This window comes from Hippopotamus amphibius, chromosome 1 (genome assembly GCF_030028045.1).
Source record: "Hippopotamus amphibius kiboko isolate mHipAmp2 chromosome 1, mHipAmp2.hap2, whole genome shotgun sequence".
Lineage (NCBI taxonomy): Eukaryota > Metazoa > Chordata > Mammalia > Artiodactyla > Hippopotamidae > Hippopotamus > Hippopotamus amphibius.
The window spans coordinates 213,776,307-213,790,489 of NC_080186.1; the positions used below are offsets into that span (position 1 = coordinate 213,776,307).

Genomic DNA, 14,183 nt, shown 5'->3' on the forward strand with positions numbered 1-14,183 from the left:
AGTATATGGTTGTAACTGTTCTGTTCTGTTATTAGTTATTGTTAATCTCTTACTGTGCCTAACTTATAAATTAAACTTTATCATACATATGTACAAAAAACATAGTATATAATAGGGTTCAGTACTATCTGTGGTTTCAGGCATCCACTGGGGGTCTTGGAAAATATCACCTGTGCATAAGAGGGGACTACTGTACTCTGGGCTCTCTGCCCTGACAGATAGCTTTTATTTAGCATTAAATACCATTTTTTTTCTGGATACCATCCCAGACACCAAATTATGCTCAGCAATTTTAGCTAATGTTCTTCTTGGACAGCTTACAGATGTAAATTTAAAATCTTTTATTTTTTTTTGACTAACAGAAAAATAAACTAATAATTTTCAAAAACATAACAACCAATATCCTATGACAAAATATTATTTAAAAGATCAAAATAACATTGAATAGTTCTCCAAAAAGTTGAGATCTGCCCTCAAGCCCTTCTCTTCTAAAACTAGCTAAATAGAATCCGTGTCTCCATTTCTAAGTTACCAGAAAAGAGAATCTGACACTACTTGAATCTCATTTCTCCCCTTTACCAGGGTCAGAGCAGCCCACCTTGTGAGCGGAAGCACAATTCTCCAAGGAAGGACTGACCTAGGTATACAGACTAAAAGGATTAGAAGCCAATTAATTTTCTGCTAATAGCAAACAGTTAACAGATTTTCATAGGGCTTTGAAACCCCGAAGCAGAGATACCAAGGTATGTAAGACAGGCCGTGCTGAGGCCTAAATGAAAGACTTGCTTGTTTTTATCATAAAATGGAAAGTCAAAGCTAGAATAAACAGGGATAGCCAGATTCAGCTGATATGTAATGGGAAAAGGTACTCCAACCTTATACGGTTATATTTGGTCATTGCTCTGTGTTATATTTTCACTTGAACTCCTTACGGAAATATTAACTAGTTCATTTGCTCCATTGTTTAAATAAAATGGTGTACATCCATAGAAAAAGCAAAATGTACCCCATCACAAGTTAAAAATCCTGAGGATCAGGCAACAAAACCTGAAGAAAGCCTAGTCCAGTGTATAATTCATTGGCTTTCAGTATTTCACAGAGTTGTGCCACCATCACCACAAATAATCAAGTTTAAAACTTTTTCATCACCCCGAAATTAACCCCACACCCCTTAAGCATCATCCCCTAATTCCTCCCCCTACCTCCCTCCCTGTTATAGGTAACCACTAATCTACTTTCTGTCTCTAAAGATTTGCCTATTCTGGACATTTCATATAAATGGAAATATACAATACATGATCCTTTGTGTCTGCCTTCTTTCACACAGCATACTGTTTTCAAGGTTCATCCAAGCTGTAGCAAGAATCAGTATTTCATTCCTTCTTATGGCTGAATAATATTCCATTGTTAGGAATATACCACATTTTTTTTATTCCATTCAGTAGTTGATGGACACTTCTGTTGTTTCCACTTTTTGGCTATTATGAATAATGCTGCCAGGAACACTTGTGTACAAGTTTTTATGTGGACATGTGTGTTAATTTCTCTTCAGTATATACCTAGGAGTGGAATTGCTGGGTCATATGGTAACTGTGTTTAACTTTGAGGAACTGCCAGATTGTTTTTCAAAGCAGTTGCATCATTTTACATTCCCACCAGCAGTGTACAGGGATTCTGATTTGTCCATATCCTCACCAACACTTGTTATTATTTCTCTTCTTGATTATAGTCACCCTAGCAGGCATGAAGTGGTATCTTATGGTGGTTCTGATTTGCATTTCCCTGATAGCTAATGATGGTGAGCATCTTTTCATGTGCTCATTGGACATTCGTATATCTTCTTTGGAGAACTGTTGATTCAGATCCTTTGTCCATTTTAAACTGGGTTATTCATCTTTTTACAATTGAATACTATAGTTCACCAGAACAGTTTTGAGTCTTGGTTTTAAGGTTGTTTCTGACTACCTAAACCTACTTTTCCACAATTCTCATGATTCTGTGAGCTACCAATATTCTTTGAATAAAGTCATTTTCTGCTGAAATTGGTCACAGTTAGTTTCTATTGCAACTCAAAACCCTGACTGACACAGACTCTGGAACCCAAGGCTGCAGCCCTCACCTAGAGAAAATCACTTACATAAGGCTTTACTGGCAACTGGAAACCTGTTCAGCGGCAGTATTGTTACTAGGGCTTGGGTTTCTGAATTCATGATTCTAAACTCTTAACCTATGCAAACTCAGTCCATGGGAATTTATAGGATTGACAAGTGGAAACTTTGGCAGGCTAAGCAGCAAGTAGGAACTGGAACACAGAGAAACAGAAAACTCTTAAGAAGTGGTTGCCATTTCTTGCCATTTTCCTCCAAGGTAAAGTAGGTCATTGATTCTTGTAAGTTATTCAGATGATAAGGCCCTGACTGATGCCGGCAGTCCTCTCTCCGCCTTGGCCCTGCCAACCTAAGTTGCTAGCCAGGGACTCCACTAGGATTTTCTTCCAAAGGGTCAAGTATGTAAATAAAGTAAGAATCCTAATTCTATCAGCCTGAAACAGGAGGGAAGGGGGTAGGGCACAACCTTTAAAAGGATGACACAGCCCTTGAGGATGCAACATAAACTGGTTAGACCCAACTAGGTTCAAGATGGTGGAAGAGTCGACTCCCAGTAGACCGTGAACCTCATTATATGCTCATTGTACTATATGAGCATGCTAAATGACACACCCATCAGTGCCATGACAGTTCCAAGGCTGACCATAAAAGACCAAAAAGTGGGCGGTGGCCAAAACCCTAGAAATCTCCTCCCCTTCTCCAAGATAGTTGGACTAATCCTCCCAGTCATTAGCCTATGAAATTACCCAGCCCATTAAAAACTAACCACCCCATATTTCGGGCCGCTCTCACCTTTTGAGATGGACCACATTCTGTCTATGCAGTGTCTCTCTCTCAATAAATCTACTTCTTACCTACCACTTTGCCTCTCACTGAATTCCTTCTGCACTGAGATATAAAGAACTGAACTTCAGCAAGTCCTAAGACCAGGTGTGCGATCTCAACTAAAAGACAGTGAGTTCAAGTCCCAATCTGAGTTTTGGCTGGGTTTGAGTCCTGACCTGTGGGTTCAAGTCCCAACGTGAGCTGTGCAGTTTCAGGCCAAAGGAACTACACATTTGGTTATCATGCAATTTTAGGTCAGATATCAACACCGCTACTTTGTGTATGCTTTCTCCCCATCCCCATGCCTCTTTTGTATCCTGGATTCTCTAAGGAGTCAAGGAAATGAGAATATCACTCCCTCCCAGGCCTATTACTGATCTGACAATGAGGGTTTGGAGAAAGTTGTTTTCTGCAGTTTCCTAGGTAATACCCTTAGCTCCCTTCTCCGAGCAAAATAGACAGGCTGCAGCTATAGTGCCAGTCTGCCTTTAGTGCCCTCTCACTCCTCTTTTAAGCACTCACTTTCCCCTTCTTGGTCCCCTCTTCTCCCAGGAGAGTCTCTTAGATCCTATATTTGAAGAGATTTGTTCCAAAGGGAATTCAAACTAAAACAGATGCTGACAGGTTTAAGCTATTAACCATCTCAAAGGCCTTCTGTCATTAATCTCTATTGACTTGCATTTTCCAAATTCAAAGGCTATGCTCAGTTCTCATTCGCCATGTCCTTGTTTTGGCATCTAAGAACAAGGTGTTAAAGAGTGGTGTTGATCTGAGAGAAGGAAACTAGAGATTCTAGAATGAAACATTTTATGGTACAATCCAACCACTTACTCACTTAACCATTTCTTAAGCACCTACTGTAAGCCCAACACTGTGTTCTAGCTGCTGGAGATGCAGCAGAGAAGAGAAGCAAGGGCCCTGCCCTCATGGAGCTTCTACTCTAGTGGTGGCAATAAACTATAAATACACAAAAATATACCATTTCAGATAGTGATAGGTGCCATGAAGAGGAATGTGAGATGGTGAACAATGTGATAGTGAAAGATGTGAAGAGAGCCCATTAGGCAGGATGGTTCCTGAAAGCCTCTTTAAGAAAGTGGCATTTGCCCTCAAACCTGAGGGGTGGATTTGGGAAGAAGTGTTCCAGGGAGAGAAAACAGCAAGGGCGAAGACCTGGATGCAGGGACAGGCTTAGCAGAGCACACAGGAGGTTCAGAAAGAAGCCAGTGTGGTTGGAATGCAGTGAGATGAGCTGAGACGTGCACAGGTCAGGTAGGGCCTTGGAAGCCACAGTAAAGAAGCAGAGAGGTTATCTTGCCCCAAGTCACACAGTTAGTAAATGGCAAAGCCGGGATGATAATCCAGGTCTTTTCAATCCTATCAAGGGTTTTGCATTGTAATCTGGTTTATGCCCAAAATGGTGCTGGATGAAGAGAGAATTTACTGAAATCCTTCTTGGAGATTCTAAAACTAAGAAGGAGTTTAGTTTGCAGGAAGGCCTGGCTGCTGATGAGACAGACTGTTGTCTTACTCTCTTCTCCTCATTCTCTCTAAAAAAAAAAAGATACTAGATATGAAAACTTCAGAGTGTACCATGCTAAATCATACAAATTCTGTCTTTTAAACAGAGGATCTGAATTTTATAGATATGATAAGTAAATACCTATTGAACATTTATCATATGATCCCATAGAGCATGCAGAGAAGTTATTTTGGTGTTGCTATGTTTGACCTTATGAAAATCCAAGCACACAGGATTGCCAAACATCTATTTTTAAACATAAGACCGACTCTCCCTATTACACATTAGGAAACTTAATACAGCTGAGGTGCTGGTCAGGATTAGCTACTATATAGATTCTCTGGGGATTTTATGCTTTGCTTTTAGAATCAGAAATAAATTGAAATTACTTTTTAAAAGTAAATCTATACGCAAATTTAAAAAAAATTGGCTACTAAACACCAGATGTGTATAAAATCTGGTGGTGGGCACAGAGCTCACGAGTGCTCCAGCACTGACTCTATCATTAGACTCGGGTGAGGATCCCGGCATACTTCCTAGCCATCTCACATTAGGTCAGTTACTCAAGATTGCGAAGTCCCCATTTTCTCTTCCATAAAATGGGGATGAAAGCAATGCCTATATCACAGAGCTACTGTGAAAATAAACCAAACTAACAAGTGACCATGCTTGGGATAGACTAGCTGTTCCTGGAGTTGATGTTGGTTTCCCTTCCTCCTCTGGGTCTCTGTTCAGTCATCGGAAGCATAAACAGGTCAGGGAGATGATGCTAAAGTCCTGTCTAGGGTAAGTGTCAGCAGCAGCCAGGCTTTCCTGTGATATCTGGACCACAGGGCAGTGAAACCTTCTGCTGCAGGCAGGTAGAGAAGTTGCTAGCAAGATGACGTGGAGACTGACAGAAAACTCCCAGGGGAATGAGCAAGGAGGCTCCAGAGACTGGGACCTGAAGGACGGGGATCCAAGCAGAACCCTGCCTCTGCTCCCCAGGCCCAATTCATTGCACCAGTGCATCTGCCCCAACTAACTACCTGTGAGATTACAGTATTTGTTTAATGTCTGCCCACTCCAGAGACTAAACTCTAAAGATTAGGAACTCTGTTTTCTTCACTCATTCTAGATTTAAGTTACTCTGTTTTGCTCACAGTAGGCCCTCAAAAAATATTCATTGGATGCATGAGCCTCTTATAGTAGATACATTTCTAAAATTACAGGTGTCTCGAATTTAGCTAAGCTACACTGTGACATTGCTGCTCTGGCATCAATTTTGTTGGACCAAGTGGCCTGCAGGGGCCTTAAACTGACACCAGCCTCCTCATGCAAGAACATGCCCTGCAGACAGTCCTCAGAGTAAGTTCCCGATAGGACTTCCCCAACAGTTCTTGTGATCAATCGTCTTCCCCACCTTCCAGTGTCTTCCCCTCGTATGCCCCTTAGATAAGACCCCTGTGAAGTTTACCAAAATCCCATTCATTTTGATTTGAATTGACTGATCCAGTCTTAGCCCAAGAACCCCCAAGTATTCCACACTAGATCCTAATAAAGGCATGTGTGCCAGGCTCTGCCTCTCCCTCTGCCTGCACTCTGCCCCGACCTCCCCGTGTGGCCCCTTGAGGTATGCAGGGCACTTCCTCTAGGACATGAGAGTAGTAAACTTCTCTAGTTCAATTTCTCTTGCAGTCTTTTGTTGAACTGCTGCTCACCATCCGACCCTACGTTCCACATAATAAATGTTAATTTAACGAAGTCATAATAGGAGGAAATTCATTTTATTTACAGATCAACAATTTTAAGTGCCGTAGTGAACTCAGCCAACAAGAGGAAATTTGTGATCAATGAAAATTTCTGTTTATCTGTGGATTTTTTTTTAAAGAGAAGCATACCCAAACTAAGAAAACATAGTAATGGCTCCATGAGAGGGCGCAGAGCATTTAGAGTTTGGTAGCATCAATTAATCTTCCCACATATCTTAGACTTCATCAGACTAGGATGTGGAATTTTGGAACTGAATACACTCCAGTTGCCTTAATAGAGGACTTTTCTCTGGGCAAAAAGCAAAGCCTATTCTTATCCGTCCATCTATGATCTGGCTCAAGGGTCAGTCTAGGGGAGGCTTCCCGAGGAGTCACAGAAGGTGGGAATGATAACCGCAGACATTCTAATTGAACGATCCCTCAGTACTTATCACTGTCCCCCTCCAAGCTATTGTGTTTCCAGAGTCCCTGGCCATTGCCAATCCTTAGAAAATGAATGGTCAGCAACTAAAGAAATTCTACCTCATCTAAGAGGTTCAACATCCCAACTAAATTTGCTTCTCGAGGGGGTCTGGATGACTTGACATTCACCTGCTCATTCATTTACTCATTTATTCATGCCATTCATTTATTAATTCAACAAATATTCCCAGTCCTGGAAATCCTGAGTGACTCTGGATGAGAAAAACAAAGCTTAAACAGAGCAGTAATTAGCACAAGAGCTGAAACCAGGAACTAAAGAATATCTAATCACATATTGTGCTGGAATATCTTTCTGCCCAGCTGCAGTATCACCTCTGCAAAATCTTCCTAAATTTCATTTTAAGAATATATGTCTTTTCTCTATTCCCTTGTTAATATTCTTAGTGTAGTGCTTATTACATTGGAGTTAACTGCTTCCCCTCACCAGGCTGTGAGCTCCTTAAGAAAGAACTGTGCCCTCCAATCACCCTTATGTCCCTGGTGCCTAGCATAGGGCCAAGCATATAAAAGTCATTATCAACGGAACAGTTCTCTGGATTCCAGTGAAGTTAATGGATTTCTAGGTATTATCAGGCCTGTACTGCTCAATACAGCAGCCACTAGCCACATGTAGCTATTGAGCACTTGAGATGTAACCTGGTGGGAAGGGGGAGGCGGGGAGGAAGAATTGAGATGTACTGTAAATGTAAAATACACATCAAATTTCCAAGACTTTGCACACAAAAAAGTAAAATATCCCATTAATAGTTTTTACATTGGTTATATGTTGAAATGATAATACTCTGGATATTGAGTTAAATAAATATATTATTAAAATTAATTTCACCTGTTTCTTTACTTTTTTAATGTACTTAGAAAATTTTAAATTATATATGCAGTTCACATCGTAATTATTTTATTATCCAATAGAAATATTGGATAATATTGGATTAAACCAAACATTACCATTTCAGGTACAAATCACATCCAGTCTCTTGTACCTAATTCTCTAAGTTTTTTTGGTAGGAAGGAAAGGGAATTTGGTTACATTGTCCAAATTGAGTCAGGCTTTCACTGACCCTAGGTTCAGAACATCCAGGGAATATAAGACACTCTGGGGGGGGGGGGGGGAGGGCAAAACTCTATCAGTTAATATGTCCTACATTGTAGGTTTGCTGCTTTAAAAAAAAAAATCCAACTCTTGCTGTAGTCCCCTATCTTGAGTCAAAGTCTCACCAAGGACATGTAATACCCATGCAGCCAGCACTTAAATAGCTCTTCAATCCCTGGCTCCAAGAGCCTCTGTTTTATCTTCTCTCCTCCCTCAGTCTCTGGCATCCTAAGCAGTCACCCCTCCCATCTCAGCTCTTTCCACTGACCTCAAAAAAGGGCTTTCTCAAATAACACCCTTGTCAAAACACCTAGGTAAGCACAGCAGTGGGAGACATCATATAAATAGATACACGGCAACACAGTGCTTTATACCGATAACAAAAACCACTGACAAACTCCCCTCGCCTTCCAATAGGTTTGTTTCTTACAATGATCAGTTAAACATAAATGTCACTAATAATTTTAATTCTATCAGCTTAGGCAGACATTTTTCATACAGGCACTGGCAAAGCTGCAAATGAAGGTGATTTTTAAGTTTTGGGTACTGTTGTAGCAAAACTCCTCTATGCTTAAATAGAGAAATTAAAATCGACCAACAGAAAAGATCCAAAGCAAAAATTCTGAAAAATTTCCAAGCGATCTGTGGGAAAGACCAAAAGTGTCAGGCTTCGCTAGACTACAGTCAGAAAAATATAAAAATCATGAGTGTCTATTTACATAGCTCTCTCCATACAGGAGACCATAAGTTTGAAATATTTAGTACAGTGTTTGGCACATAGTAGGTGTTCAATGAGCATGTGAATGTATAGGCACCTACTATTTAATGGGATAATGCAATCACCATGTTTTTCTTTTCTTTCCCTTTTGAAACTTGAGTGGTATGGTAGGCAGAACTCAGCTTCCTATTTTACTCAGAATAAAATCTCAAGTCCTTGCCACGTCCCATAAAGCCCTACAGGAGTTGCAACCCAACCACCTCTTAGACTCATTTCCCATCACTCTCGCCTTATTTACTCTGATCCAGCAACCTGACCTTGTGTTCTTCAAACAAGCCACACACACTCCTGCCTCTGTGCTCTTGCCAGCTCTCCTCTTTGCCTAGAATACTCATTCCTTCAGTCTCTGCTCAGATGTCACCTCATCACAGAGGCTTTCTTCTCCACCTGATCCAAAACAGCATAAGCCTTATCTGCTGTATTTGTCCTCATATCACTTATGGCCACTTGACATAGTACATATTTGTTTGTTTGTCTCCCCATCCTGGAAAGCCACTCCCAGGAGGGCAGGGACTTGGTTCATTTTGTCCACTCCTGTATCCTTTGTGCCTAGAAAGTGCCTGACACATAGTAGGAGTTCGATAAATCGTTGTTGAATGAATAAACAAGTGAACATTAGATTGGAGTCCAGACACCTGGATCTAGTCCTAATTCTACCGCTAAAAAGTTGTGTGACTTTGAGCAAATGTCCCCTGACACTCAGTTGCTGAATCTGTAAAAGGATTGGTTGGGAAAAGATGTTTCTATAGCCCCTCCCAGCTCTCAAATCCGCTGGGGTTTTATAGAGATTCTTTTTACATACAACTTTTGTATGAAGTTTTAACGACATGAAAATCTTTTGCTGATATCCACAAACAATAAGCCCTCTAGGCACTTCGTTACAATTGAAGACCCTGCTCCAAAAGCCCTGGCTAAGTCTTCCCCAATCCCTCCAGGCAGGATAGACCCCAGGACCTCCTGCCTACTTTGAGGTGTTTCATACCGACATTCTCGTTCTTAAATCTCTTATAACAGTTAATGTCATAATTACGTTTTTCTGTTTCTCCATCTAGAATGTGACTATCTTGAGGACAGTAATGGAGTCTCGGCAATGTTTGTATCTCCAGCATGGTCCACGGTCCATGGCAATTAGTAGGCATTCCGTAAATGTTTAGTGAATGAACGAATACAGGAACGCCAAGGCGGAAAAGGACCTTCTCATTCTGAAAACGGAGATATCACTCTCCCCTCATTGATGAATGATGGGCAGAAGGTAGCTTGGCTGCCAGTAATGATTCCTCTGAAGGGATGTAAGAAATTACAACTTACTGGTAACCTACTAAAGGCCAAGCACTCTTACACATGTTCACGTAGTTTATTTAATCCTATGATAACTTTATGAATTAGGAATTATCACTAATTATCCCTTTTTATAAATCTGTAAAACTATCCCATTTTACAGATGAGAAACTCGGAGCTCAGAGAGGATGGGAATTTGCCCATGATGGAACGGCAAACAGGGTTCCCACTCAAGCCTCTCCAGGCCAATGACATTCATATCACTGAATGATACATCAGAAGGGTAGTTCTCTGATCCAGTATAAATACTGGCATGTGTAATGGTGAGCTTTCCTGCACTTCACTATTAAAGGTGATTTTTTTCCCCTTGATTCAGAAAAGTGGCTATAGATAATTCTATATATTATTCCTGGAAGGACAAAGAAAAGATGCACAAGCAGATGACACTTTGTACCTTTTGAATTTTTAAAAGTAAAATTTTTTCTGATAATAAAGTGCACTATCCGTTCATTGTAGAAAAACCAAAAAATATAAGGAAAAAAGTTTAGTCGACCATTATCCCACCACTCAGAGACAACCACTATTAACCCTTTTTTAACCTTAGGTTAATAAAAGTCACCAAACTTTTATTATGTTATTTATTATGTTAACCTTTACTAACCTTTTATGCCTTTTTCCAATACACATTTTATTGTATAGTGAGGTCATTCTAAATTATACAATGAACATATTTTTTCAAATTCAATATATGCACTTGCCATTATGTTAGCAATCTTCATAAACAAGATGTTAATAATGGCTTAATAATACCACATCAAAGAGATGCCACAATCAATCATTCGGTTATTATTATTCACGCTATTTCCATTCAGTTTCTTTTATGTACTTCCCAATTTAAAAAAGATCAGTTTGTAATTTAACTTTTGCAAATAGTTCTGATTTTTGAGGAAATGCAGAGACAACTTTTCCATTCAAGAAGGGGAACACTCCCATTGTTATTCAGAATAGTGAATAAAAAGGTCTTTCCTTTTCCTCTAATAACCTTTCCACATAGAAGTTAGTTGCAGCCATTCAAGTTTCCCCCACAGTAAGAAAGGGTCTCTCCTCCAAAAGAAGAGAGGTGTGGAAGTCTAGCAGTGGCTGGGAGTAAACAGACCCAGGCTCACATCTTGCTTCTTACGTTTACTTGCCTTATATCTTCAGTAAATTATGTAAAGACTCGGTTTCCTCACATCTATCTACACAGGACAGTTACCTCACAGTGTTCCTGGGAGGGTTTAAAATGAGAACTGAGACTGGACAGAATGAGCTGTCTTTGAAGTGCACAACTTTGATGGAGGAGTTGAGAGGAAGAATGTCTCATCATTCTTACTTTCCATAAATTAGAGAATATGCCAAGCTCTCACCGCTAGTCTCAGAAGAAAGAAGAATTTCAGGCCGTATTTGTAAACTCACACCCATCAACATGCTTTGGTTTCTGATCACACTTTGAAGTAGAAGAAATTCGGGAACTCCCAGTTCCCAGAGGAGTTCCTCCCAATGGAACCCTCTCTCCTCAGAGGACCTACAGCTACCACCTCCTTTCCCTTTGCCCCCACGATGCAGCAATCCCTCCACATCTCCATTCCTTCTGTCCGCTACGGCCTTTCTGATCTGAGCCCTCCCCAAACCCAACTTTCCAAACTGCCAGTCAGTCTCATTTCTCAATAACACCAATCTGTTCTCCTACATCCTGTCAGAAGTTTACTGATTTCTTGTTATCCACGCCATCAAATCCAAAATTTTAAAATGGGATGGTTTTCAAGGCTTCCACCACCATCTTTCTTCCCTCATGTTTCCCTCCACTCTACATTCTGACACCTGGCCTGGTGTCCACCTTATCATCTGTAGTCAGAGCAGGCTGAAGTTTACTGCAGATAAATCACAAGTATCTTTACCTGAAGATCTTGACCTTTGTCAAAGGGCAATGCAACCCCAAAGTGGTACTTTGAATCGCTGTCAGCTACCCATATTTTAGAATAAACGAGTTTTCAGATTCTCTGGGGGGCAAATTTTGGTTGGGCAAGGATATGAGGACCCTGGACACCCTTAAGGAAAAAAGGTTATAAAGGCTGGAATTGACAGACTTCCCCTTCTCAGTACTGCCCAGGAGTCACACATCCCCACTCCTGTTCCGTCTCCCACAGGTGCCTTCTCTTCTGCTTCTCCATTCTGAAACTCTTGCTCATTCTCCAGGGCCCAAGTCATGCCCACTGCTTCTGAAGGCAGCCACAGATCTACAGTCTTCTGACCTTCCAAAGCAGAACGCTCTGTCCTCACCCACCCCTCCCGTGCCCCTGCATTTAGCACATTGTCTCATGGTCCCCATATTGCTTCCTGACTTCTTCTTTGAGGGCAGGAACTGGGTCGCCTTCCCACTTGGTAAATATGTGACCGATATCCCAGACTTCTTATCTGAGTGACAATTCATCCTAATCAGTGCTGCTCTGAGGGCTATTTCAGCTTCAGCTCTGCTGGCTTTGGTTGGGCAGCACCTCTGACTTTGGGTAAGATGGGCACTCTGTCTGCAGTGCTGCATATCTATCTGCCACCTACAAACCCTTTCTACTGATATTAATAGCTTTAGGAAGGGACACAACTGACTAACAAACCAAAAAACAAATCAAACAAAAACAACAACAAACCACCACAACAACAAACCACCAAATACTCAAAGAGAACAACTAAAAGTAGAAACAAAACCAAATCGAGGGGAGATGGTTCCTACTATTCTCATTTTTAGGGCCTGCAGGAAAGGAGGGAGACAGGGAGATGGAAATGGAAGGAGACCCATATTTGCATATAGCATGACCTAATTATATTCACATGTATTGAAACGTCGATGTTTGAGAGACACACACACACACACACACACGCAGAATGTTAAGAACAGGGGTGACTGAAATGCATGCTTCTTTTCTCCAAAGAATGTATGGGCCTTTGTACCAAAATTAGGTCCTCTTCTAGCAACCTAGGCCAGTACTGGGCACCTAGGAGACTTCCAGTCACTTGAAGTTTCCAGAGCAGCCTTCTCCGCCTCCATCCCCATCCCATACCCTCTTCTGCTCTACCTCAGGCTTTCAAGACTGTTCCTAGGCTTTGGGACAAACGTAAGCGTTTCTGCACAAATCTGCAGTTCGGCAGGACCCGAAGTAAATCCCCAGGAATCAGCGAGGGCAGCAAGTCCCAAGGCGCCGGCTGGGGGGAGGGGGTGGTCACGAAGGAGGAAGGGGGTGGGGGTGGGGAGGGATGCCCTCGGCGGCTGCAGGCGGGCCTGTCACTCCAGCCGACGGCACGCACCTTCCCCTCCGCGCTCTTCCCCAGGCAGCGCCCCCGGGGAGATAAGTGCTCAGCTCGAGGGACAGGAAACTCCCGCGCTCAAAAAAGAGGCAAAGGAAGGATGCGGCGTCTTCCCACCCCCGCGGCCGCGCTCGGGGCCCCGCTACCTGGCGTCCGGCTCCGGCTCCGACTCCGACTCCGCGGCCGTCTCGTCCTCCTCGTCCCCCGACTCCTCCTCGGTGTCCGGCCCCCGGGTCACCTCCTCGTCCGCGTCGGAGCCGAGGGCGCTCTCCGCGGCGTGGCTGCTGTCGCTGCTCGCCATCGCGCCTCTCCCGGGCCGGAGCTGGAGCCGGAACCGCCCGCGCCGCGCCTGCTCTTCTCCCTCTGCCGGCGCCTCCGGCCCGGCCCGGCCCTGCCCTGTCCCGGCGGGGCGGCTCGGGTTCCCTCCACGGGGGCGGGCGGGCGGGCGAGCGGGCGAGCCCCGCGACTTTAAATAGAAGGCGTCAGAAAGTTCCGACAGCGCACTTCTGGGGCCCCGGGCTCGGCGTCTCCTCTTGCCCGCGCGTCTGCCAGCCTCCCGCAGCCCTCCCCGCCCCCGTTCCGGCGCACCGCTGGCGGGGCCTTTGGGCGGCTGCAGCGCGGCAGCCGGGCGTCGGGGCAAGGAAGGGCACCCGGCCCCTGCCTCTCTCCCCTCTGGAGTGGCTTTGGTAGAATTTAGGTTTGAGCCCGAGCCGAGCTCCTCGATGGGCCCTTATCCCAACCAAGTAACTACTTCCTGACGGAGCAGAGCACTTACTGCTAGTTCAGGCACTTATTGTCCCCTCACAACGCTGCTGTGCTGGGTTTGACGGCGATGCTGGTTTTATAAATGAGAAAACAGGCTCAGAAGAGCTTGGGTAGTGAGCTTGCTAGCAAAGGGACCCAGTGGGAAACAAAGTCTGCCCGTTCCAAAAGCCCAGTTTTGTTTTTATGGAATGGCTGCCGTGGGTCTTCGTTGCTGCGCGCTGGCTTTCTCTAGTTGCAGCGAGCG

General features: G+C 43.2%; 1 protein-coding gene across 1 annotated transcript in view; it reads right to left on the reverse strand.

The window, feature by feature from the left end:
- The window catches only part of CMYA5 (cardiomyopathy associated 5), a 94,336-nt gene extending 80,861 nt beyond the window's left edge, over positions 1-13,475 (reverse strand). Inside the window, exon 1 of the mRNA XM_057740393.1 lies at positions 13,321-13,475. Within this exon, the coding sequence (XP_057596376.1) occupies positions 13,321-13,475 (155 nt within the window). The remainder of the gene's footprint in view (positions 1-13,320) is intronic.
- Positions 13,476-14,183: the final 708 nt, after the last annotated feature.